Source organism: Lynx rufus, unplaced genomic scaffold (genome assembly GCF_022079265.1).
Source record: "Lynx rufus isolate CCGP_SWC_20201006 ecotype Redwood Valley unplaced genomic scaffold, mLynRuf1.p SCAF_1, whole genome shotgun sequence".
Lineage (NCBI taxonomy): Eukaryota > Metazoa > Chordata > Mammalia > Carnivora > Felidae > Lynx > Lynx rufus.
In genome coordinates, this window is record NW_025814823.1 from 80,223,926 (window position 1) to 80,250,759 (window position 26,834).

General features: G+C 46.2%; 1 protein-coding gene across 1 annotated transcript in view; it reads right to left on the bottom strand.

Annotated features, from left to right (window-relative positions):
- Positions 1 to 26,834, bottom strand: part of COL4A1 (collagen type IV alpha 1 chain) — a 155,062-nt gene that overhangs the window by 72,761 nt on the left and 55,467 nt on the right. Inside the window, exon 2 of the mRNA XM_047086289.1 lies at positions 16,770 to 16,829. Coding sequence (XP_046942245.1) covers positions 16,770 to 16,829 — 60 coding nt within the window. The remainder of the gene's footprint in view (positions 1 to 16,769; positions 16,830 to 26,834) is intronic.

The following is a 26,834-nucleotide window of genomic DNA, read 5'->3' on the forward strand; positions in this document are numbered from 1 at the left end:
TAAACCTACCAAGAGGACACGGGGTTAGAGATCTGGTTTCCAAACTTGACAGAAACACGAGGCATGGTTGCTCTGCTTTGGGGCACCTCCTACAGTGAGGGCACTGATAATGCTGCATATTGGGGAGAACCCCGGCCAACGAGCCAGAGACTGTGTCTGTAGCCCCAGCCCCCAAGACTCTCTGAGAATCAGGCCGGCCGGCCAGAAGATGGGACGACTGAGTCACGCTGGATCCTGGAAAGGATCACACCGTTGGGTATTCCCTGACTTCCTGCTGTATTCAACACTGGACCCGTGATTCGTGGACCAACCTGGTCTGGCTGTTGTTTATCTAAATACACAGATTTTGCACACTTACTATCAAGATTTCTCAGCCCATCCAGTCGACTGCATTTCCTATAAAAGCCACACAGTATTTTAAAAGAGAATGAAAAGGCAGTGTCGCCTTTTTCCCTTCCCAGTGGTCACGACCCATGAATTATCTCACTCTTATTTCTGAGGCTAAATTTGACAATGGGAAATAAAGATTTTTTGGGTATTGAAAAGATAAGGCAATTTGTTTTTCTTTTTTTTTTTTAAGAAATTCCTCACTTATCTTATGCATAAGGTTTTTTTTTTATTTTTCCTCAATGAACACATCTGATACTCATTCTTTTCCAGCTCCGGACACTCTGTTTATTCTCCCGAATCTGTACAGCCACCCCGTGCACCAGCCCCAGGGCCCTGCTCGCAAGCATCCGATAACACACACGTGTTCTGTTTCCTCATCCTCCGACAAAGCTGCCTGGCCGTGCTGCATTGCTAACAATGTTCTCCCCCAGCACGCGGCAATAATTTCAAGACGTCATTAATCATACTCAGCATCTAAAAGATAAGAGCAGTTCCAAAGTGGCTGAAACATGACAACTCCATTTTGCCCATATAATGCAATGCCATACTGGGAGGGCCTGAGGTTTCACAGAACCCACAACTCGCTGACCCTCGTTAACTTGGAAAAAGGGGTCAGATCCATCTGAATTAGTAAATAACTGCATTTTAGCCTATTTTCAGTAAACACCATTAATTCTTTTAAAACACAGTCACTCAGGGAAAGAAATTAAGCAAGATACAGAAGGGTGTTTGGGGGGGTCAAGGTTTTTTTTTTTTTTAATTTTTTTTTTTTCAACGTTTATTTATTTTTGGGACAGAGAGAGACAGAGCATGAACGGGGGAGGGGCAGAGAGAGAGGGAGACACAGAATCGGAAGCAGGCTCCAGGCTCTGAGCCATCAGCCCAGAGCCTGACGCGGGGCTCAAACCCACAAACCGCGAGATCATGACCTGAGATAAAGTCGGACACTTAACCGACTGCGCCACCCAGGCGCCCCAAGGTTTTGATCTGACAACTGAATAGCTACGAAAAGCGTACAAGTGCACCATCAGTACAAAAACCATGGTGCGGAATTAACGCAACAAGTAACTACGTCTTAAATACTTGAAAGCAGCCTTCCCTGAAAAGGTAGGGTCCCTTCACCACAGGGTTGGTCACAGAATTGGCAAACCTGTCTCCAAAAGATAACGTGGAGATTATTTTAACCCAATAGCCAAATTACAGCAAAATTGTAAGTTAGTAGAATCTTATTTAATGCCATTTTTACTCTATATATTTTGTAGAGGTTTCTAAGGTTGCATTTACAAGATAGTTTCTTGCTTTTTTATTCTAATTACTTAATGCCAATAGACTAAAATACTACATCCTTTGGCTAGGAGACAGGATGCAGAAATCTGCCTAAATTGCATTACAGTTTGTAAACTGGAAAAATTAATGTTCTCATTAAAAAAAAAAAGATTACAGGCACGCCTAGGTGGCTCAGTTGGTTAAGTGTCCAACTCTTGATTTCGACTCAGGTCATGACCTCACGGTTCGTGGATTCGAGCCCTGCATCGGGCTCTGTGCTGACAGTGTGGAGCCTGCTTGGGATTCTCTCTCTCCCTCTCTCTCTCTGCCCTTCCCTGCTCCACTCTCTCTCTAAATAAATAAATAAACTTAAAAAAAAAAAACAGATTACAGATTGTGGAGTTCAACGTGTGACATTTTACCTTGTATTCCATAACTAAATTTTTAAAGAATCAGTTACAGGATGGATGGCTCCGAGTGTAGACGTGACACAGAAAGGGAGAGAGGGAGGGAGGGGTACAGGAAGAGGCATGCCAGGCCACACCTGCTGCCAGGGCCCCTCCGCTCCGCACTCCGGGGGACGTACAGCCTCCCACACAATGACCAAGGCGACTTCTCCTTGACACGAGGACGCTGGTCAACCAACCACCTAAAGTGGCCTCCCCTTGTCCCTGCCCCAGAGGTAAAAATGGCTAATTTTGTAAGATTTCCGAGATCCCATGGGAATTTCTAACCAATGGGAACCCACCAGGCATCCTCAAGAGAATAAAGAGGTTCCAAGCTCCATGCTTCTCTACAGGAAGAAAGAGCACCTTTTTTGTCAGAATCGGATGAAAAGCTATCATCTGACAGCTATTTGTGCGTGTGTAAACACCGAGGTTGATTGCTGCGGTGCAGAATTTCTGAAGAACAAATACAGCAGTGACAGGCACTGGCCCCGTTTCAGGGCTCATGAGGAGTCTGTGGATGGCTGGGGCCATGGCCCACCCGCTTTCCTGGGCCCCTGGACTCGCTCTTTAAGGACCGAGCCACCTGGGCTTCCTGGCACCCCCCCCCACCATTGACAGTCCTGAATCAGGGAACAGGCATTGTTCTTGATGGAGTGAAACAACCACAGCTGAATGTCTTAACTGCCGAGTAAGTGACAAAGGATTTGCTTCTGAAATGAGATTACCTACACTCCTTCCAGAACTCATACTCAATACGTGACGGAGCACAGGGCACCCTCAGGAGAGGGGGCTGTGTCAGGGGCAAAACATCCAATGGGACAGAAAATGACATGTGTACATTCCTATCCGTCATGGAGCGAAACAAATTCCTTTTTAAAAGAACAGAAGTTTATGCTGATTCGAAAGGGAACATGCACCCCAATGTTCACAGCAGTGCTAACAGCAGCCAAAGCATGGAAGAAGCCCAAATGTTCATTAAGTGACAAATGGATAAAGAAGATGTGGTGCATATGTACAACGGAGTATTACTCGGCAATCAAAAAGAAAATCTTGCCATTTGCAACAACGTGGATGGAACTAGAATGTATTATGTTAAAAGAAATGTCAGAGAAAAACAAATATCATACGATCTAACTCATGTAGAATTTAAGAAACAGATGAGCATAGGAGGAGGGAAGGAAAAATAAGGTACAAACAGACAGGGAGGGAAACCATAAGAGACTCTTAAACACAGAGAACAAACTGAGGGTTGCTGGAGAGAGGTGGGGGGGGGATGGGCTGGATGGGCAACGGGCACTGAGGAGGGCACCTGTTGGCATGAGCCCTGGGTGTCGTATGGAAGTGATGAATCACTGGGTTCTGCTCCTGAAGCCAAGACTATGCTGTATGTTAACTAACTTGGATTTAAATAAATAAATAAATGGAATTTTAAAGTACACACCCTGAGTAGGTCACTTTGCTCAAAGCATCATTTGGTGTGTAGGATGGCCCTTAAGGTCACAGGAAGGCACCTGTTTCACTGTGTGTTCTACTGCGTGTCCCTCAGTGAGGCAGAGAACCTGGAGGGGACTATGTCCCCAGAGTCTGAACAGCCCCCTAGGAGGGGAATTTTAACGGTAAATTTTCTAAGACAGACCCTTTGAGGCAAGAGTACAACTTCATCAAGGCAAGAGAGTGAGGTATGAAAGGAGATTAATGGCTGTTGCCAGGAATGTTTTCACAATTACGATCTTCCTCACTCCTGGGGCTTGGTACCTACCCCAGAGCAAGAAAGGACGTGTGACCCACTGTCGCCAGGCAGGGACAACCACCATCGCAGGTCTTCTAGAAAGTCGCACTCGACTTAAACACCGGCCCCCGGCCCCAAGTTAGATCTCAGAAATACGGAGAACCGAACAGATTAGCAAGTGGAGAAAGGAAAGGCAGTGAGGAAGCCAAGAAGGCCTTCGGAGCCACGGGAACTCTCACGTGGGCACCTCAAGCTCTTTCAAAGCGGAACAGCGGGAGAAGAACCCGGAGGCAAACGGGGCTCAAGAAACTCACATTTTCACACTAGCAGGCTCGAAACACCCAGGCTGAAGGCTACACCAGATACAGCCGCCGAGCCACCATCCCCCTCCTCTGCAGACCCCCAAGCAAGCATTCGGCATGGCGGAGACATCAGCCGGTAAAGGGACAAGCCGCTGGGGGCCTGACCTTCCTTCGCTCGGACTGACCGGGTGTCCTGACATTCGCCACACGCCAGAGCCCCTGCTGCTCACACGGCAGCTCACTGCAGCACGGTCGGCAAGGGCGCAGCACCGAGGGGCCTTTGGCATTTCCGGGGGCGGCCTGCCCACGTTTTGACCCAGATGTCCTTTCATGCCCAGGGGCCGGTGCTTCCTTTTGGAGATTTCGCCTTGGAAACAGAATGACCGTCTGGTTGAGAAATGTGCACCCAATCACAAGACCACAGGGTGCACACAGCTGGCAGACATCCTCCTCATGTGCGCACATGTGTATATATGTGTGTGTGCACGTGTCAGTGTACGTGTGCATGTATGCACACATGTGCACATGTGTGCGTGCATGTGTCCGCGCATGTATGCACTGTGTGCACACGTGTCGTGTGTGCACGTGTCTGAGTGCATGTATGCACATATGTGCACACGCGTGTGTGCCCCACTGTGTACATGTGTGCATGTGTGCACATGTGTGTCTATGAGTTCATGCATGCATGTATCTGCACACATGTGTGTATGTGTGTGCGTATGCATGTGTGTGCGAGTGCATGTGTGCACCATGCTGTGTGTGCACATGTGCCTACGTGTGCACCGTGCTGTGTGCGTGCATGTGCACATGTGGCTCACACGCACATGAACACAGACAGGAGGTGAGCAGGAGGCAGGCCCCAGGAATGTGTGCCATGTGGCTGGGGAAGGTGAATGAGGTGTTCCTGGGCAGTGAGCAGACAGGAAGAGCAGGAAGCAATGGGAAAGGACTAGAAACCTGTGGCGGGAAGGAGGGGGAGAACCAAACTTCTAGAAAGAAAGACAAAAGAGGCACCTCGTGCCCACACAGCGAGTTGTGAAAGCACAGCCCCCCCACACACAATGTCATGTGCTCAGAGCCCCCAGAGGGAGCCCCACGCCCTGCGAGGCCTCAGCTCCTGTCCTTGCGGCCCCAGACCCACAGGGGCCCAAGGGGCAGAGTTCCTGGGCACAGGTCAGCCATCTAATGTCCACTGCTCTGCTTCATGACTGCAAATCATACTTCAGAATACTATTCTTAGCTTTTACTGGAAGCTTTTCCCGCAGCCAGAGAGCACTTCTGCCCTGGCAGGCAAGACATTCAACAAGCTGCCAGGTCACCGTCTCTGGTAAAGAACCGCGCGTCCCACATCCAGAGGGGACACAGAGCCCCGGAAGGCAGGACGCCCCCAGGGGCCCTCCTGACACTGCGGGGTCGTGGCCTCCCTGCTGGGCTCCCAGGGCACAGCCTGTGTGGTCTCGAATCCGCCAAGGAGGTGCTGTTCTCCACCCGGCGCCTCCGTTCTGGGCCTGAGCCACCAAACGCCGGCAGCACACCGGCCAGGGCTGGAGGGTTCCGCAGCGATGCTTACAGCACACCCTGGACCAGGAGAAAAAGCGCTGTGTCCCAGTGCACAGGACAGCGTGGCCTCCCGGGCCTCCCAGGCCTCCCGGATTGCGAAGCAGACAGTGTGGGAACGAGCTTCGTCTGGGTTCCTTCCACCCTCGTCCCTGAAACACAGACCAGACCCGAGGCGGGAGGCCCAGCCTAAGAAAACAATAACTCCCAAGGGCTCATGGAAGGACACACATTCTGCTTCTGGCCAAACCACTTTCATGAAACTGTGTCCCTTAAAGATTTGGGGTCTCATAGGTGGAAAGGAGAAGATGAGATGGGGATGTGGGGGGTTCAGTAGCCCATGGCAGTCTCCCAAAGTGTCCAATTTTCCACCCCAAATCTGAGCAGATGTGAAACACTGGGGGTCTAAGCCTTGTGCCCCGAGAGTGCTGCCTGAATTTGAGGTGCCTGCTGGTGAAAAGCTGGGTTTGCCTTTCCCTGACCCGACACCCCAGCTCATCTCTGGTCCCCGGGGGGCTCAGTCTCACAACCCTGTCTCCCCCAGAGCTGGTAACAGAGTGTTCAGTCCAGGGTTTATTGGTGCTATTGCTTGTTTAACACTTCCCTCTGCCGTGAGCCCGTGTCATGCCTGTCCTGCTAACCACCGCCTCCGGCCATCGGCACACTGCCAAGTGGAACAGAAGCCCCCAGAATGAAAGGCGGATGGGGTGGGGTGGTGGACATTGTTTTCTGGCTCCAACTGCTCACTGGATCTACTTATGGGTAGATTTAATTACTTACTTCCTTAACCAATCTTCCAGGGAAAGCCATTTCCAAATCACGCACATAGCCATTCCCTAAAGGTCTCAGAATTCACATCAACTTACAGCATAGATTTCTTGCCTAGAATCAGTGAACTCACATATGGCCCTCATGTGCTATGATGGGACATCCATAAAATATGTCCGGATAAAACCTCACGATCACATGGGATGCAAGAGATTCGTATCTGTCTTTATTACCAGGAGCACCTTACATCCCTTTGGAGGCTGGTCTGTAAGCACAGGGTCCGCACAGCCTCGTGCTAATGAAGGAGAACCCCCACCGAAGGGCTTTAACTGGGAATGAGTTCATGGTGGCCTTGTAGCAATCAGCCAAGACTCATTCATTGTTAGCTCCCCGGATTCCCCTGTGAAGAAATGGAGAGTCAATGAAATTTGGGGCCAGATAAGCATCGTGCATTTGCAAAACTATGTGGTTAACCAGCGGAGGCAGCTAAGCCACCGGGGAGACGTGTTCGAGCCATACCTTTAACGTTTCTAATGGGTTTGCCAGAGGGAAAGAAGACACGGGGGCACCACTTCCTGGGGCCATCTGCTTTGCTCGTTACCGCTGACTAATTCTTCCTTTGTTTAATTGCACATTGTGCTGAACCACTTCACAAGGACGAGGGTTCTGCTAAGATCATTTTTGCGGGTGCCGTGTCCACGCCCACACTCCATAAGCACTTCGCATCATTACGTGCCATCTAGATACATATTCGCAGTGCTCGTGTGTTCCATGTTCAGCGACAGAAGTCCAAATGCCCCATTCGCATTTATCAGGGCCTGTTTTAAGTTGCCTTTGATTTTGAATTAAAACACACAGTCTCATTTGGCTCCTTCAAATAGAAAGCTATGGCTCCTGACAACCAATGTTTCCTCAGGATCCTATTTACAAAAAAAAAAAACAAAACAAAACAAAACAATTTTTCCCCATCAGTCATCAAGATGAGGGCTATCAGGGCCCAGCATCATGACAACAGCGCCCACTCGCTCACATGAGGTGTTCTAGGCCTTAAAAGTCACAGGACACAATATTGCATTCAAGACATTGAATTCCTACTCCTCCTTCTAAACATGGAAACAAGATCAAATCACTATTTTTAAAGCTGTGCTCGATGAGGTGTGTTCCAAATAGAGGTGCAAACAGAAAAACAATGTAGGTTTAGGGTTTTTTTTGGATGATTGTCATCTATCACGAGTTTCACAAGCCCCAGAAGCACATGACAAAGGGCAGACTTTATGCAGCGGAGAGAAACAGGCAGAGGGGTGCAAGGTGGGAGCGCATAGTCCGCGTCCCTCCTGCGCTAGGGGAGGCCAGCGGGTACTGAAGTGGTGAAACATCCATGAGACGTCCATGGTGGGGCTTGTGTGCAGAATAAGATAAAGCCACTTAACGTGGATCCGTTTTCAGTGACTCCCCTCTGGAATACTGGTAGTATCTTAACCCTGGGATTCAAACACAGTTTTTAAAGCTCTTTGTTTTCAAAGCACTATAAAAAAGACAAAAGTAGGTGAATGTGGGAACCCATGTTGATTCTCACGAGGACTCTGCCAGATGAGTCATGTGTAATATGTGGAAATAGGAACCATCTGGAAAAAATCTTGGCATTACAAGACACCACAGAAAACATGGAAAAGGAAAAGAGGGTGTATTAGCCCACATGATCCGCTAACCGGAAGAGAAGGAACATGCCATGGGACCCTGCGGCGAATACCGATGGCTCCCAAAGTGATTAAAGTAGACGCTTGGGGTGTTCGATCCCTCATGTGGCAAAAATAAAGGACATTTCTCAGAAGTTCCCTTTTACAATATCTAGAACAGGGACAGCTGGCTGGGGGCAGGGATGAGCCTGGACAACGCCTGTAATTACATGCACATCAGGAAGAGCAGTTCACAAAACCCTGTAGCGGTATCTGGGCTGCGTAAAGGGAGAATTGTTTCCCCTTACGTTTTAAGGGATAAGGATTCTGGAAACGGGTGATGAAATCAGGACACTGACTAGAAACTGGATGTATTTCCAGACAGACCTCCCAAGTGAGCCCATCTCATTTTTCCTCCACCAAAAGCATCCAAAAGCTACAAACATGCCTCCTAACAATGGTTCTGCGCTGAAAACATCCTAACGTCTCTTTAACTGAGGCTCTGGAGAGCTTCTGGCACAGGTGTAACCGGTCAGCGTCTTTGGCCTTGCAGACTCCACCTGGGAAGAGGGGTCTCCACATCTCTCTGTATGTCCAGGAACCCTCCCGTAGCTGGCCCCCCCAGCAAAGCCTGTCCTCGTACTCATGCAACCTTCAAACTCAGCTACTACTAAGCAGACACATGTGCATATGTGACATGTTCAATTTCCTGAGTGCTTTTGGGCACAATGCCTTCCATGTGCCCCTGTAGCAGCCCTGGGAAGCCACAAGTCAAAGGCCACCTTCCTCTTCCTGAGGGTAACCTGGTCTAAGTAACTGCATGAGATACACTCAGCTCATGGTAGATGGTGGAGGTCACACCAGAAGGAAGGCCTTGATTCAACAAAACATTCTTCCCTACAGGCTATCTCCCATCCGAGAGATAAAAGGGTCTATGACTGAGCACATCCGGGGAACGGTACGTCATATGCCTCCCATTGAATGCTCACAAACTTATTAAAGATCCTAAGTCATTAAAGCTGATGCTCTGGCCCGGAAACAACAAACAAGCATTTAGCCATAACTCAGTGTTCCCCACACTCATTTGTCCTTGGAACATTTTCCCTGTTCCATCCCAAAGGAAACATCTATTAACATCTCAAGATGCTCTGAGACTCATGTTTTGGGAAGGGCCAAACTACACATTGCCTTTTAGAAATGCTCAGAACACTGATAAAAATAAAGATATCCAATCAGTCTCAGTAATACTGGAAGTAATTTCAAATACGCTAACCACAATTTTGTTAAATAAACCTCCTAATATTTTGTAGTAAGTAGCACTCTCTTCTGCATTTTGACTTTATAGATTAGATTTCAAATCTTATGAGTAGAAAAATGTATTTTTTTTCAATATACTGGATTTTAAAATTCTCCCTGATCCAAATGCAATGCAATGCCTCTCACAGAGTAAGTGCTTTGTAAATAAATTGTCGTTATTATCAATAATTCATTACTAGTAGTCCAAATCAGTTCATTTATCTAGCTTCAAAGATTTATATAAAAATATTTACTTTCATTTACTTGAGGAAAACATTAACGAGGGATAAATATGACACCGTTAATATTTAGAATGATGGTTAATATAATTTAATTTATGAGAAAGGGATTTTCAATACCCTGACAAAAGAATAATAGAAAAATAACATATAATATATCTATTATTCTATGCTAAGAGTGAAAAGAGGGCAACTGGTCATAATATAAAGCACAACATACAAAACACCCTATTATTTTTTATTTCGTAATGAAATCATGGCTAAAAATATGTCTGTTATTAGCCATGAATAAATTAAAAGATCAATGAAAGAAATATATAAATAAATGAAAGACTGTTGAATTCCCAAAAAATACTAACACAATGTAGTCCCTGTCTCAAAAAAGAATTTCACTTAATATGGAAACACTAGCAAACGCGTGCCCCACGGTGGTGGTCGTAAGAAAGTGAGACCCTTCGTCGTAAAGGTGACTGAGGTCCTGAGGCATTTCTGAGAGCTGTCAGGGGCGCGGGCCGGTGTCTCCAGTCCCCAGCAAGCAAGGCCTCTGCCAATAGGAACCGATGGGAAAAACCAATGTAAAAGGGCATGCAGAATCAGGAAGGCGGGAAAGTGTTGCCTGTTCTCTTGTAGTCAGACATGATTACAATCAGCGCGTTCTTTACACTTTTTCCTTATGTACCATGTGCCCTTGAGAGAAGGACCCTGAAAATGCTTGTTTTGCTCTCTCGCAAGGTGCCTGGCAAAGTAACGGCTGAGAAGTGCGTGCTGATTGATTGATTGCCACAACTCTGAGCAGCCCGTGGAAAACAGAGACAAGATGGCTCTTCCCAGATGTCAACGAGGCCATGAATAAGCTGATGACCCTAGTCTCTGACTACATCCAGAATGTGTAAGAAATGTAGCCATATTTACTTCCTGGGAAATCAAGGAGGTGTGCCCAATACATAACAAAGTCACTCCCTTTGGACCAGGGTGACAGATTTCCTACAGGACAGAGAATGCACCAGGACTTCCTGGAGGAAGGGGTCCCAATGCTGGCCAGAGAAACCTCCCTTCCATACGCCCTCCCCTAAAGGCTTTATTCTGAATGCCGTATGAAATGAACATCCTCCGGATGGGAGCGAATGCTGGTTATTTGGGCTGGACTTCCCCTAACCTTCCTCAGGTGGGGAGCGGGACTCGGGATGTGGCCACACGACCTCTGACCTGCTCTGTGTCACTGACAAGGTGGCTCCCTGTGCTTATTTGTTTAACCCAGTGGATGCTCATCTGGAACTGGAACTGGGAGGTCTGCCCGTGGCCCCAAAGGAATACGTCCATTTCTCTGTGGTTCTCCAGCAATCTGTTCCATCACCACTGCCCAGAGAAAGGCTTTGGAAGGTCCACTTTCCTAGGCAGGTGGCCAGCAGAGCAGCATACCCCACGTGAACTGAGTTTTAAAGCAACGGGAGCTTGCTCAAGACTTCAATATTCTGAACCCCGAATTCCTCTCCTTGGGATCCCCCAGATCAAGATCCTCTTATCTTGAACAATGGAAACTGAGAAGTGCTCTGACCAATGCCTTGCCTTATATTCCCTATAAGAGATGGGGCCAGTTCAGTGGCTCTCAATCCAGAGTGATTTTACTTCCCCTCCACCCCCCACCCCCCGCCCCCTGTGGAAACATCTATCTGGCCAAACCTGGAGACCTTCCGGTTGCCACAAATGGGGGAGAAGGTGCTGGTGGCATCTGGTGGGCAGAGGCCAAGGATGTTGCTAAATATCCTTCATGCAAAGGAACCCCCCACAACACAAACTAGCCCACCCAAGATGTGAATAGTGCCAAAAGTGAGAAACCCTGGATTCGCTGGTTTCTTCAACTATAAAACAAATATAAGAAGAAGAAGCATTAAAAAATTCAGCACTGCGCCTGACCCAACATAGATGTTCAATACACGTCGACCCTTTTCCTTGCTCTGACATTCCAAAGCCAGGATTTTCCTCTCCTGCCAAGATCGGCTGTGAATGGGCAGACACTACAATTTAATGTCAAGATGTAGACAGACAGGTTTATATGGCGGCCCGATGTGGGATATTTATTGACTGTGTGACACACATATGGGAACTAAATGGCTGGCGAAGCCCCAAACCATCCGCCGTAATAAAAGAAAAGAGTGTCCCGCAAGAAGAGTGACACGAACTTCCTCCCAGATTTCCAGGGCCCAACACAGAACGCCTTCCAGATTGGCCAGACTCCTCCACCCTTCCAAATCAGATAAGGCACCCATTTCAGCCCAACAGAAATTCCATTTTCAAAGTTCTCTGCTTTGCGGGTGATCTGGGGCTGTCCTCGCTGATGACGCATCACACTGTGCAGGACCCGCGTGCGGAGCGGGGCTCTGACTCACAGTCTACCCAGCGACCACAGGACACGGGGCTTCTTCCCCACGCTGCTGGCAAGCAGCGAGGCATCAGCAGGGTAGAGTACACGGAGGAGACACCCACACAGTTCTTGTTAGGCGACAGAAATGCCACAATTCTGTTTCATGAAGACCCTGCTTCAGACCGTGGTGGGGAAAGCCCCTTGCCAGAGTCACCCGATTAGGAACCATCAGGCCTTTTCAACAATATGTTTATCAACTGGCCACAAGAGGCATTTTCTCAGATGAGCGTGGGTAAGCTCTGTGTGTGTCCTTATGCCTGTGAGTGACCCTGCTCCCTAGGCAAGCACGTCAGGTGCATGAGTGGACACAGAATATGTCTGCACCGCACTTCACCGGGAAGCGGTCCCTTTTTTCGCAGCCCCGGGCCACCTCTGGGCCACGGGGCCGCTCCTTTCTGAGAACCGGGGCACCTGTTTTCTCTGCGCCCCCTGCGATTCGGCTGCTTGCTCTCCACTCGGCTATCCGCCTCGTCTGCACGCCTCTCACCCCTGGTTTGGTGGGGAGCTCTCTGTCTTGAACGCTGCGGGGTCGTGGAAGAGAATGCGTGTTTTACATCAACAGGGGCTCCCGGGGCCAAAACATCTGAAAGACTTCTTCTGTAAGCTCTATGTTGGCAAAACACAAACGTTCCCAAGCAGTTCCCAAGCAGACAGCAGTAACTCTTCGGAATGTGCTGCCTTTCCTAATATCTCACGGAGTTGCGAAAAGCAGGTTCTCAAGCAAAAGAAGAGCTCAACTTTTGTCTGTTTCTGAGTAAGCAAGCATTCAAAACGCTAATCAGGTTAAGCAGCCACCGTTCCCACAGGGCTGAGGCCTCCGGAGGAACACCAAGCCACCGGTACAAACCCGAATTACCTAAGAGAAAGCACCTGAAGATACGCGTGCCAGCCAGGGGAGTGGGGAGACAAACATCTCTGAGGGCCCCTGACGTCCTTCGAAAGCCTCGTGAACGCAGAGCAAGACGCCCAGGGTTAGCCTGATGACTGAGATTAGAATATACCCAAAGACCCCCTACATTGACACTCACTTATGGCAACTGGAGAATAGAAGACATTCTGCCCAGGAATGACATCTCCCTCAAACATGGGACTTAGCCAGAAAAGGTTTGGCAACTGAGACCGGAGACATTCCAGGGTCCGCCGGTGGATTCTAAGTAGTCAGCATGTGAAAGTTTTCCTCGAGGAGACGTGGAAAAGACATGTGTCAGAAACAACGATTTCCACATTTCCAAGGCGGCTGACACTCTGTCCCACTTAGGTAACTTTAACTGTCTCAGAGTTATGCGGCTCCTACTATCCTATTTTTAAAAAACAGGTCAAAATTCATCTGACTTGCAGGCATTTGAGAATAGCAAAATAACTCAGAGGAGAAGCGAAGCCATCCGGCAGGAGCTCCAAAGCAGGCCGGTGATCCGAACTGCTAGATCTAGGGGCTGTGATTCGACACCCTCGGCTCATTTTGCATTTAAACCCCGTTAGCATGCCCAGGCCTCACTCTGAGAATGGGCGGGAGGCGATGGCGGTGGAGAAGGACCAATTCCTGTCACTGACGTGTCAGCTGAGAATAAAATCCTCTGTTGTCTGACCTCGGGATGGGAGGGGGAGGGGAGGGGAGGGGGAGGGCATGACAGGGGGAACCACATCTGAAATCCCGGCTCAACCACACTTCAGGTATTCCAGGTCATTAACACTGACCCACATCAGTTTCAAGACAATGACTGGAGGTTAAAATGTCCTCTTTCCGTGTGGGCGGGGGGGGGAGGACTTCTTCCTTGGTCATGTTATGTGAAACGTGGGGCCTGAAATATTTGTGCTCAAGACACATCTTCAATTTTTGTTGAAAAGACATAATACTAAACCATTTAGCTAGATTTCAAGGGGCCTTCTGAATCCATGGGAAAATTACAGTCTTCTAAAAGATTAATTCAGAATGGTTTAACCTACAGCTTACAAGTATTTCATTTTAAATAGTCTTGTTTTAGGAATAAGATAAAAAATCCCAAGTGGGCAGAGACAGGGTGCTGAGGGGGCAGGGCCGGCCAGGAAAGGTCACGGAGGCCCTGGATCCCAGATGTCTGGTCCGCTGGCTGGGAATCTTCTTGATGGTCAGCAAGGGGGGAGAGCAGAATTCTACTCTTCCCACCCCACCCCCAAGGGGGCGCTCTGTGGTTTTCTGATTTCAAGGCTCATGTTGGTCTCAGTGGGAGGCTCGCCTGAGACCACATCACAAGAAAAGGGGCACAATCTAATGGCACATCTTCGCCCTCGATGCCTCCTCCCTTTGACCGTCCAGTGCCCAAGTGGGAAGCAGGCATGTTTCCTTGTGGAGATAAACACAGACCTGGCCTCACCTGAGTGTACCAGCCACCTCAAGGGTTCCCTCAATGCTCAATGGTTTCCTCGATGCTCGCTTTTGAAAAGAAATGTCTAAAGACCCTTTCCTTGCGGGGCTGGGTGCTAGATGCTGGCCGTGACTCAGAGGTGACCCCCGCCTTCTCTAAAGATATTTAACCAAATCCGAACTAAAGTGAACCAAGTCCCTGAGTAGCTGTTCTCAAGTCACGGAAAACTCAGCCAAAAATACCTGGAAAGCTATATCTAGATTATTCTGCCTGGTTACATGTTATTAATGGGTGGATTTGGGGTAAAAATGAAAATGAGTAAGGCTGGAAAGCATATGGATGAAATAGGAAGTCTGAAAAAGCAGAGCTTGGGGGGGGGGGGGGAGGAGGGCACCACCGGAGTCTGCAGCTGCTGGATGAGAGGGGAGATTGGGAAAGTCGGGGGAATGGACTCCGCTGTCTTTGAGAGTGAGACTCGTTACCGCCACCTCCCCTCCAGCTCCTGATGCTTTAAGTTACAAGAAAAACACTGTGATGTTGATACAGGCCTTCAGTTCCTATTTGTTGACATAGGAAAGTTCTACTTTTTATGTTTTAAGAATGTCTTTGTTAGCTCAGTGTGCTTATGTGTAAAACTCAAGTTAGATCAAAAGAAAAAAGAAAGAGACAGAGAGAGAGAGAGAGATTCCTTGTGGTATGAACATACTTTCCCCCACTATAAAATAACTCTTGCAAATGCACACTGGAACTAGCTAGAAAAACTTCCCAAATAAGAAAATGAACAGACCATGAAGGTGGATTATAGTTGATACGGTTGATAATGAAAGCTATCAATATATTTTCACATACTGCATTTGTTCAAAAAACTATCCAGGGGCACCTGGGTGGCTCAGTCGGTTGAGCGTCCGACTTCGGCTCAGGGCATGATCTCGCGTTTCATGAGTTCAAGCCCCAGGTTGGGCTCTGTGCTGACAGCTCAGAGCCTGGAGCCTGCTTCAGATTCCATTTCTCCCCCTCTCTCTGCCCCCTCCCCTGCTTGTGCTCTCTGTCTCTCAACAAATGAATAAATGTTAAAAAAAAAAATTTTTTTTTTTAAACTATCCATTGGGGCTCCTGGGTGGCTCAGTTGGTTAAGAAGATAAGCGTCCAACTTCGGCTCAGGTCGTGATCTCACAGTTTGTGAGTTCGAGCCCTGCGTCGGGCTCTGTGCTGACAGCTCAGAGCCTGGAGCCTGCTTCGGATTCTGTGTCTCCCTCTCTCTCTGCCCCTTGCCAGCTCACACTCTGTCTCTCTCTCTCTTTTTCTCTCTCTCTCTTTCAAAAATAAACATTAAAAAAAACACACAACTATCCATTAATACTGGTACCATCAACTATGAGTGTATTTAAAACCTAATAATAATGCTGGTACTTTAGCAAGTAGCTAAAAAGAAACCAAACCATTTTCTGTACAGTAAAATTCTCTGAATTTCAAGAGTGTGAGCCTGTGACCTGATAAGCCTGCAGCAGGCCATGAAGTAGAGAATGGACATCCAGGCCTGGCTGACACCCTCAGCGCCCGAGGAGCAGACAGTGGTCCATGGGCCTCCCTGCCCCATACACCCCCGCCTGCCTCGGGCCCCCACTCATCACAGGCCAACTGGCTTACTGGCCATGTCTTCTCATGGCCACACCTGATGTACAGAACCACGCAGTTTCAGGGTGCTGCACTGTCCCCGGGGAAACCCAGGCAGACACCCTCTCTCCAAACAACTGAAACACACAGATTGATTGCTCTCCAGAGAAAAGGATTTACCCAGGTCTGTGATTCTTAAATGACAGGCAGGAACACTTGCTTAGAAAAATATAATTCAATTTACATTTGGGGAACAATAAATATTTACTGTTTTTGTAAATCATTCTGGGCCAGTGTGGGGTTAAAAATACTGATCTGAAGCCCTTAGGTGCAATAGAAACTTTTTCTGTTTTGAGAAACATGCTAAGTTTTGTTCTTACACATGGGTTCCAAAGAATGCTACTGACTTGACAGGTTTTCTGCCAATACACGTGTCCCTTCTTGAGTCAAAAAAGGAAAGAAACTGAATCCGTTTTTCTGCATTAACTGCCACTAATTATCACAGTCTTTGGGGAGCTGCTGCTGAGATCCCCTAGACATAATGTTAAGCCTGGTTTTGCTTCATTTGAATCACTCTGGGGAAATTATCAAAATAGTAAGTAATAAGGCTTTAAGATGAACTGCTGATGAATTGGTTAGGTTTAATGCAGTTTTTCATGATTTCCATATCGATGGCAAATTCAAAACAAACTGTTACCATTTAAGTTTTGGCCACTTACCTTCTGTCCCTTCACTCCATGGCAGTCACACTTCCCACAGCCAGAGCCAGCACAACCGCCCTGGAAGGAAGAGAAAAACGTCTTTAAATAGAAGAACTCTTGCAAATTGAGGTCACTTTTTGAATTGAAATGATTTTGGCATCTTCACCTATTTATGGGAAATGTCCTACCCCGTTATGAGGAGTACGACCTCAAAATGTGAGATCTGGACTTGCTCTCATGGGGTTATCATGTACGTAGCCTCTGGCTCCTCTCTCTTGCCCTCATAGATGAAATAGTAATCCTGGAGTAGAGCAAATCAAAGCATTACTTGCTCCACAAACTGAAGGCTTCTATTTATACTTTTTGGAATCGCCTCTCCAGGGATGATTTTAACAGGGCATCACCCATATTTGCAAGGCTATGATACTGATTAAGGAGTTTCAGACCAGAGACCAGGGAAACTGAGGCCCCAGGAAAGCAGAGTCCATGCTTTGTCCTCCAAATTCCCAAGGACACACAAGTATGCAAAAAATGTTTGTGCAAAGAGGAAATAAATGAAGGAGCTTATTTTAAGCCCAACCTTAGAGAACTGATTTTCAATTCAGTTAAAGCTTGAATGAAAAGAACCCAAGCATGTAATAGAAGCTGGAGAAGAGGAACATTCTCCAGAATAGATCACATATTAGGCCACAAACCAAGTCTCAACAAGTTCAAAAAGATTGAAATCATACCATGTATTTTTTCTGGCCACAATGCAATGCAACTAGAAATCAACCACAAGAAAAAATCTGGGAAGACCACAAATACGTGGAGGTTAAATTACACGCCACTAAACAATGAATGGGTCAATCAAGAAATCAAAGAAGAAATAAAAAAGTACATGAAAACAAATAAAAATGAAAGCATGATGGTCCAAAACCTTCGGAACACAGCAAAAGTGGTTCTAAGAGGAAAGTTTACAGCAACACAGGCCTACACCAAAAAGCAAGAAAAATCTCAAATAAACAACCTAATGTTACACGTAAAGGAGCTAGAAAAAGAAGAACAAACAAAACCCCAACCCAGCAAAAGAAAGGAAATAATAAAGATTAGAGCAGAAATAAATAGAAACTAAAAAAACAAGAGAACAGATTAATGAAACCTGGAGCTGCTTCTTTGAAAAGATCAACAAAATTGATAAACCTCTAGCCAGATCCATCAAGAAAAGGAGAGAAAGGGGCGCCCGGGTGGCTCAGTCGGTTGAGCGCCCGACTTCGGTTCAGGTCATGATCTCACAGTTCATGGGTTCAAGCCCCGCGTCAGGCTCTGTGCTGATGGCTCAGAGCCTGGAGCCTGTTTCGGATTCTGTGTCTCCCTCTCTCCCTGACCCTCCCCCGTTCATGCTGTCTCTCTCTGTCTCAAAAATAAATAAACGTTAAAAAAAAAAAAAGAAAAGGAGAGAAAATCTAAATAAAGTAATTAATGAAAGGGGAGAATAACAACCAATACCACAGAAATACAAACAATTGTAATAAAATATTATGATATAATATTAATTCTATTAAATCATTATATTAGGACATAATATTAATATATTATTCCAGTATAACAGAATAGAATACTATGCCAACAAATTGGACAACTTAGAAGAAATGGATAAATTCCTAGATGTATATATAATCTACCAAAACTGAAGCAGGAAGAAATAGAAAATTTGAACAGACCAATTGCCAGAAATGAAAATGAATCAGTAATCCAAAAAACCCCAACAAATGAAAGTCTGGGACCAGCTGGTTTCACATACGAATTCTACCAACATTTGAAGAAGAGTTAATACCTAGTCTCAAACTACTCCAAAAATTAGAAGAGGAAGGAAAACTTCCAAATTTATTCTTGAGACCAGTATCATTCTGATACCAAAACCAGATAAAGACACCTCAAAAGAAAAGGGGGAGGGAACTACAGACCAATATCCCTAATGAACATAGATGCAAAATTCCTCGACAAAATATTAGCAAATTGAATCCAACAATACCTTTAAAAAAATCACTCACCATGATCAAGTGGGATTTATTCCCAGGATGCAAGGGTTGTTCAATACTCACAAATCAATCAACATGATATATCATACCAACAAGAGAAAGGATGAAAACCATACGTTCATTTCAATAGATGCAGAAAAAGCATTTGACAAAGTACAACATCCATTCATGATACAAAACCCTCTGATACCTCAATATAATGAAGGCTAACAATGAAGCAGCAGAAAAAGAAATTAAGGAAATAATCCCATTTATAATTGTACCAAAAAAATAAAATAAAATACCTATGAATAAACTTAACCAAAAAGGTGAAAGAAAGACCTGTACCCTGAAACTATGAATCACGGATGAAAGAAATTAAAAACAACACAAAGAAATGGAAAGACAGTCCATGCTCATGGATTGGAAGAACAAATATTGTTAAAATGTCAATACTACATAAAGCAATCTACACATTTAATGCAATCCCTATCAAAATACCAACAGCATTTTTCACAGAACTAGAACAAACAATCCTAGAATTTGTATGGAACCACAAAAGGCCCCAAATAACCTAAGCGATCTTGAAAAAGAAAAACAAAAGCAAAGGTATCACAATTCCAGACTTCAAGTTACATTACAAAGTGGTAATAATCAAAACAGTATGGTACTGGCATAGAAACAGACATAGAATAGAATAGAATAGAATAGAATAGAATAGAATAGAATAGAATAGAATAGAATAGAATAGAATAGAAAGAATAGAATAGAAAGCCTAGAAATAAACCCACAATTCTATGGTCAATTAATCTTTCACAAAGGAGGAATGAATATACAATGGGGAAAAGACCTTCTCTTCAACAAATGGTGTTGGGAAAAATGGATAGCCACATGCAAAAGGATGAAACTTTTTTTTCACCATACACAAAAATAAACTCAAAATGGATTAAAAACCTAAATGTGAAACCTGAAACCATAGAAATCCTTGAAGAGACAACAGGCAGTAACCTCTTTGACAACAGCCATAGGAACATCTTTCTGAATATGTCTCCTGGGGCAAGGGAAATAACACCAACAATAAACTATTGGGACTACATCAAAATAAAGTTTCTGCACAGCAAAGGAAACAGTCGACAAAACTAAAAAGCAACCAACTGAATGGGAAAAGATATTTATAAACAACATATCCAATAAAGGGTTAGTATGCAAAATATATAAAGAACTGATATAATTCAACACCCCAAAGAAACAAACAACCCAATTAAAACTTGGGCAGAAAACATGAACCGACATTTCCCCAAAGAAGACATCCAGATGGCCAACAGACACATGAAAAGGTGCTCAACAACATTCATCGTCAGGGAAATATAAACCAAAAAACTACAGTGAGATATCACCTCACACCTGTCAGAACAGCTAAAATCAAAGCACAAGAAACAGCAAGTGCTGACAAGGTTGTGGAGAAAAAGGACACCTCGTGCACCTTCGTGGGAATGCAAACTGGTGCAGCCACTGTGGAAATCAGTATGGAGTTTCCCCAAAAAGTTAAAAATAGAACTACCCCACAATCCAGCAATCGCACTTCTGGGTATTTACCCAAAAAATATAAGAACGCTGATTCAAAGGGATACATGCACCCCTATGTGTATTGCAGCATTATTTACAACAGCCAAGATATGGAAGCAGCCCAAGTGTCCATCGATACATGAAGGATAGAGAAGAGGTGATGTATACATACGGTGGAATATCATTCAGCCATAAAAAGAATGAAATCTTGCCATTTGCAAAGACGCGGATGGAACTAGAGAGTATAATGCCGAGTGAAATAAGTCAGAGAAAGACAAATACCATATGATCTCATTTGTAAGTGGAATTTAAGAAACAAAACAAACGAGCAAAGGAAAAAAAGAAAAAGAGACAAAGGAAGAAAGAGACTCTTAACTACAGAGAACAAACTGATGGTTCCCAGAGGGGAGGCGGGTGGGGGAATGGGGATTAAGGAATACACCTGTTCTGATGAAAAACTAAACTAAACTAAAATAGCATCCTATAAGAAAAGAAAGCTGGAAAGGAAGGGAACTAACGTGTACAAAAGCTACAATTTGCCATCGTCTTATTTAATCAGCCGACGGTTATTTTGAGGTAAGTGCTACTACCATCCCCACTTTTCAGATGCAAGAACTGACTTTGGAGCTTGAATATAACAAGCTAGGACAAGGTTGAAATTAGAACCCACCACCAACTTCCATTACATAAAACTGCCAGCACATTAAGAGATAAAAGTATGAAGGTGCTTACGCACATTCGCAAGTTCCTTAGACAAACCCAAATTTTAACCCAAGACAGACACAGGTATTGGAGACAGCATGGAAGGGGGTGTGACAAGAAAAACTTTAGTTAATACGCTTTGTTAGAGGCTGTGTATTAAGTCTGAGATACAATGTGTGCTTCAATTCTGCTTCAAGAGATCATTTCTCAAAAAGAAAACAATACTATTAATAGAACTGTGATCACGTGAAGTCTGTTTCTTGAACGATATCCTCAAGCCTTAGCCCTGTTGCCGTGGAGATTTTCTGCATAAAACAACTACATCTGGGGATATTTATTTCATAAAGTGAAACCTGAGCAAGTGCCTCCAAGACAGTGAGCTGTTATTAATTTTATATTTTGGAAATGGGGACAATTGACCACAGTCCAAACAGACTCCGTAGATGATGGTCTTTCTCTTTCCCTGACTCACACGTGTGGCAGTCATCAGCGTGCAATCTCATAACCTCCTAACATCCTACATCAAGCCATGTGCACAGTTTTGCTTCACAATCTGGGTTTTGGTGACCACTCAGAGTTTTCCAAAGACAGGAAGCCAAAATCTTAAGCCTGTGCTCCAGAAGGTTCATCCAAAATGCCCAAATCCAAGTACTCAGAGACCCAAGAGATGTTCCTAACAACATCACCGTCTCCTGCCTCCTCCCCACATGACGGGTGGCTGCACCCCACCCGGGCTCCCACAGTGGGGTGACAGGCCTCTACCGAGACACCTGTCCCATGCCCCTCACAACCCTCTCCTCGTCTGCCTCCCCAGGACCTGAGAACATTTGGGGGGCAGGCCCAGAATCACACCAAGCTTGACACAGACTGTATCTCATCTGAGACTACACGGGTTGTAAGACTCACGCCAAGAGATAAAGGATAGCACGGATTACACAATGACACATCATCCATCGTGAAGATATACTGGAGCTTCAGACTTAATGCACTAATAAATGGGCATCTTGGAACTGAGGAAATAGAGCAGTGCCTACCCAGTTACTGTGGGCTTGCTGCTGGTGGTGGCCATTTAACCAACCTTAAATAACAGGTGCAGAGAGCAATCCAATGACACGGGTATATCAGCTCCCAACATATAACTGCCTAACTAACAGCACTGTGGGTAAATACTCCAAAGAGGAAACTGGGTGAGGAGAGTGGGACCGGCCAGGGAGGAGGGGGCTCCCGGGGGTGCTGGGTGAGCCCCCAGACCAGGACAGGGTGCCTGTCCAGGACAGTCGCTAGGGCTCTGGATCAGCCTACCCGCCCCCCCCCCGCCCCGCCCCCCACCGCCGGCTCCCAGCCCAGCCCTATAAACTCCTGCTCCTGAACCAGGTTCAGGAACACGCCTCTGCTCTTTAAACTCTGCTAACCCCCATCCCACTCCTACAGATGCCAGAAGGGAAAATCACCCAGGCTACTCATTTATCTGGTAGGAAAGAGAGGTCCACCTACCACCCAGGCTTCGTTGGCCAAAACCCAACAACAGCCTGAAGCGGGAAGGCGGGCTTTTCTACTCCCAGCTCAGTACGGTTTCTTCTAAACTCCAGATTAGGCAAAGGATCATGTGGCTGAGGCAAAAATGGCTATTTGGTCTTTCTGGGTTTTCTCTTCTGAAATGTTGATAAAATCTCAGAAGCTTATCTCCGTTCAGTCTGAGGAAGTTATAAACATGAATTTCCTGGAACTGTTCCCTTCAGCTCTCAGCAAATGCTTTAATTGCAAGGGACACCAGATAAGAGGTTACAGGGCCACGACTGTGGACGCTGGGGTCAACGTGCTTCTGGTGCCTTTGCTACAGAAACACAGCCAGCGTGCATGGGTAAACAAATGGCCAGTTTTATCCCGGGCAAGGCTGCGGGTCATGACAAACTCTCAGGGCAATCTGAGACAAGAAATACAGGACTAGAGCCTTTATCACGGGCTCTATTATAGGAATAAAAGATCCCCACCCTGCCCCCACCACCTCATACTGTATATCAAGCAAAATTAAAAAAAAAAAATCCTAGACAAAAGACATTCATGGCTCCTTTCTGCTTTATTCTTGTAGGAAATTTTTATTACCAGTGCTGGCCCTACAAGGCAATTCCAAAGGACTAATAATTCTAATAATACCTAGATTACGGTCAGCCTTTCAGAACAAAAGGCATTTTTAGACCATGACTTTTGTTTCACTTTCTGGGTGGCCTAGCATTTTACGTAAATGGCCCTATTAAAAAAAAAAACTAATTTTTAGACTAAAAAAATTTAAAAATGTATGTTTACTTTGCTAAATAAAATCTATTTTGCTTTTTAGAAAGTTTTTATTTATTTAAGTAATCTCCACACCCAGCGTGGGGCTCGAACTCATGACCCCAAGATAAAGAGTCTCAGGGTCCTCTAAGCTGGCCAGACGCCCCTAAAATCTGTTTTGAAATATCACCATTCTGGTTCTTAACATTGTCGGCACATAATGGCCCATGCTGGATATCACCCTGGCACACAAGGTATTTTAGTTGTGATTTAAGGGTATGCTGCTAAAAAGAATACCAATGATGCTCTAAGGATCCCTTTTAAAAAAAAAAAAAAGTTTATTTATTATTGAGAGACAGAGAGAGAGCACGAACAGGGGAGGGGCAGAAGGAGAGGGAGACACAGAATCTGAAGCAGGTTCCAGGCTCTGAGCTGTCAGCACAAAGACCGATGCGAACCCAGGAACAGCCAGATCGTGACCTGAGCCGAAGTCGGATGCTTAACCAACAGAGCCACCCAGGCACCCCTCTAAGGATCCCTTTTTAATCAGGTGTAATGCATGATTTTGAAATAGCTAACTAAAGTAAGAGCCTTAAGTAATGTACATCCCAACTCTCCGCTGTGAATCACTAAGTTTAAAAGGGCAAATGAACTATGTAAGTTACTCGGATCCAAAATTTCACTGGTGACCCACCTAACATGTTAAACATGGCGTCGTAAATGTCATGATTTCCTGAGGAAGCACATTTTGCATCTGGGCCTTGCAGCAAAATCATGGTGTGCAGGGATCTCACCGACTCCAACAGCTCCCTACCGGCCGCACGTCGAGGGAGTGGACTTTACGAGGGCTGCTCATTTCTACCAGTGTCTGGAACATATCGGGCCCCATCAACTAGCTCCCATCCATCTGTTCCAGATTCTAGAACGGGAAGAATCTGTACCCTCTGTGAAGTACTCCTACTTCTTTCTTGTGCCTTTCCCCTCACTGGGGTGCAAGCATCGAGTAAGTCAGCTCCAAGTTAGGAGGAAAGCCTGTGCTTTCCTGCTGAGCAGTGCTCAGACCAAGAGGTCACGGCTGAGGAAGCTGGTCAAAGACGTTCTCCACTCGAACATGGGGAATGTGGCTGAAGACCCCAAATTCTTGGTCTTTGGGGGCTGTGGGTCGTGGTTTCTCTTGCAGAAGTGGGATCTCCATGGCCAACACTGGGCGGGGGGGGCACCTAGGCACGGGGAGAATAGAATCCCAGCCAGCTCTCAGGGGGAAAACATCGTATCTATACCCCTAACCCCCTAACGGTGCAGAACAACTTAATGAGAACCACATCCCTCTTGATGATCCCCCTGGCCTCTTCCCGGCAGGACCCACAGCCAATAACCCACCATGGGATTGTAAGAAGTTACGTCCAGTGGGAGCTGAATTGAACTAACTGCATTTTAAACAGAAAAAACACATTTGTTCTAGATGGAGTCTGGCAGACAAACGTGTCCACACACAACTTCAGTGGCCACTTTAAGGGCCAATTAATGATAAAATTTGAAAGCGACGGTACAACAACATAGCCTTTAGAACAACGGTCTCTTCTAGTCTGTTCCAGTCTCTCTTTTTTTTAATATTTTATTTACTTTTGAGAGAGAGAGACAGAGTATGAGCAGAGGAGGGGCAGAGAGGGAGGGAGACACAGAATCTGAAGCAGGTTCCAGGCTCTGAGCTGTCAGCACAGAGCCCGACGTGGGGCCCGAACCCACAAACCGCGAGATCGTGACGTGAGCCAAAGTCGGACGCTTAACCGACTGAGCCCCCCAGGTGCCCCTGTCCAGTCTGTTTATACATTTCAGGACATGACAAATTAATTAATATTATATACATTTTCTTTCATGCCCCAATTTCCAGCATGAGTGCTATGAAGTATGTTAAGTTCTAAAAATTCCCTAAGATTTAGGATTTGCAGTCCCAGTGCCAAAGAAGGAAGGAGATCATGGAGGTCAGTGACTCTAGCTTGAAATGAAGCCTATTTCCGGCCCTTCTCTGATCTTCAGACCAACAGGGAGGTCTCCTCAACATTAAAGTGACTTCCCTGTGGGAATGCAGGGAGGGGGGAGGTTCGCGAATTCAGTTTGGAGAGCGCCTTTCTGCTTAACCGAAGGATGCCAAGTGCTCTGCGTGTGTGTGCATGCACGCGTGTGTGAGTGGGGGGTGAGGGGTGTGGGTGAGAGACAGACGGAGCGCAAGCCCATACATACGCTCGGTCCCACTGATCTGCCAGCTGTGACATAACTTTTTGCAGGAAGGCATATTCGGAATGGGTTTAACAATGAAGTCCTCCATTTCCCCGCTTCTTTCCTGCTTCTGATGGAAGGTAGACCTTTGACATCACTGCTTTCACAAGTTTTATGTGTTTCCCATCCCACCAAATAGGGACATGTGGACATCTGCCAAGTCTAAACAGCTTATCTTTCAAATTCCTTTGTACATTCCCCATGCTGTGCAAAATGTCAGAATAGTTTTGTGGTGATATTACCATCCCGATTTTCTTCCTGGTTGTAGCACTTCTTCAGGGAAGCTTTGGAATCATTATCCAACCAAAGAAATATGTGGAGACAAAGGCATGTATTTCAGAGCTGCTAGGGCAGAAATTAAAGGTGTGCAGGAATGAATAGTGGGGCTCTCCTACCTCCCCCTCCCCCCACCATGGGACTGTCAAATGGGACAGATGCTGGACGACTGTTCGGCAGTGTCTCAGGGCCTGAACATACACACGGGGGCTTTCCTAGATGATTCCACGCCTGGCATGTGCCCCACAGGTGTGTGTGTGTTCACATGCATCGCGGGGACATCATCGAGAGACACGATCACGCGCAGCTAACCACATTTGCCCTTATCACATGCTACCAGACTTTGATCTTTGCCGTTCCGTTATTTTTCGTTCTATTTCATTACCAGGAAAGTGCTGATGTGGTCAATCAGAGAGGACCACCAAAAGAAACGCATCAAGAGTCCACCTTCTTTTTGGACGTTAAAACATCGCAAATGCTGCTTACTGCCACAAGGTTCTGCAAAATGGCCCTCCACACCTTCCACGCACCCACTGCCCAGGCGGGACAGCCCTGAAAGAGAACCTTAACTCTCAGAAGAACACACACTGGTCCCGCTGCACTGACTTCAAGGACAGGTGAAACTATCCGGGGTGAAAAAGTCTGAAAGGTGGGGGGCCGCCTAACCCAGGGCGGTTCCTGGGTGCCGGACATGGTATCTGCTTGATGAGTCGGGTGTCTACACGGGGCAGGGGTTCCCATTTGCAAAAGGTCCCTGAGCTGGGAACTCACAGTTTTTGTACTTTGTTGTATTTCAATCAAAGCAGATAAAGTATATTCAAGAATGGTCATATTCAGAGGGAGCCCTCTACACATGGGTGTGGGCGACCACAACACGGGGGACCCTCACACACACGACACTGAGCGAAGGGAAGCCCGGCGCAGCAGAGCGAGCCCGGTGAGTCCGTTGATACAAAGCTGAAAACTAAACAGAATTAAGTTGAATGCCGGC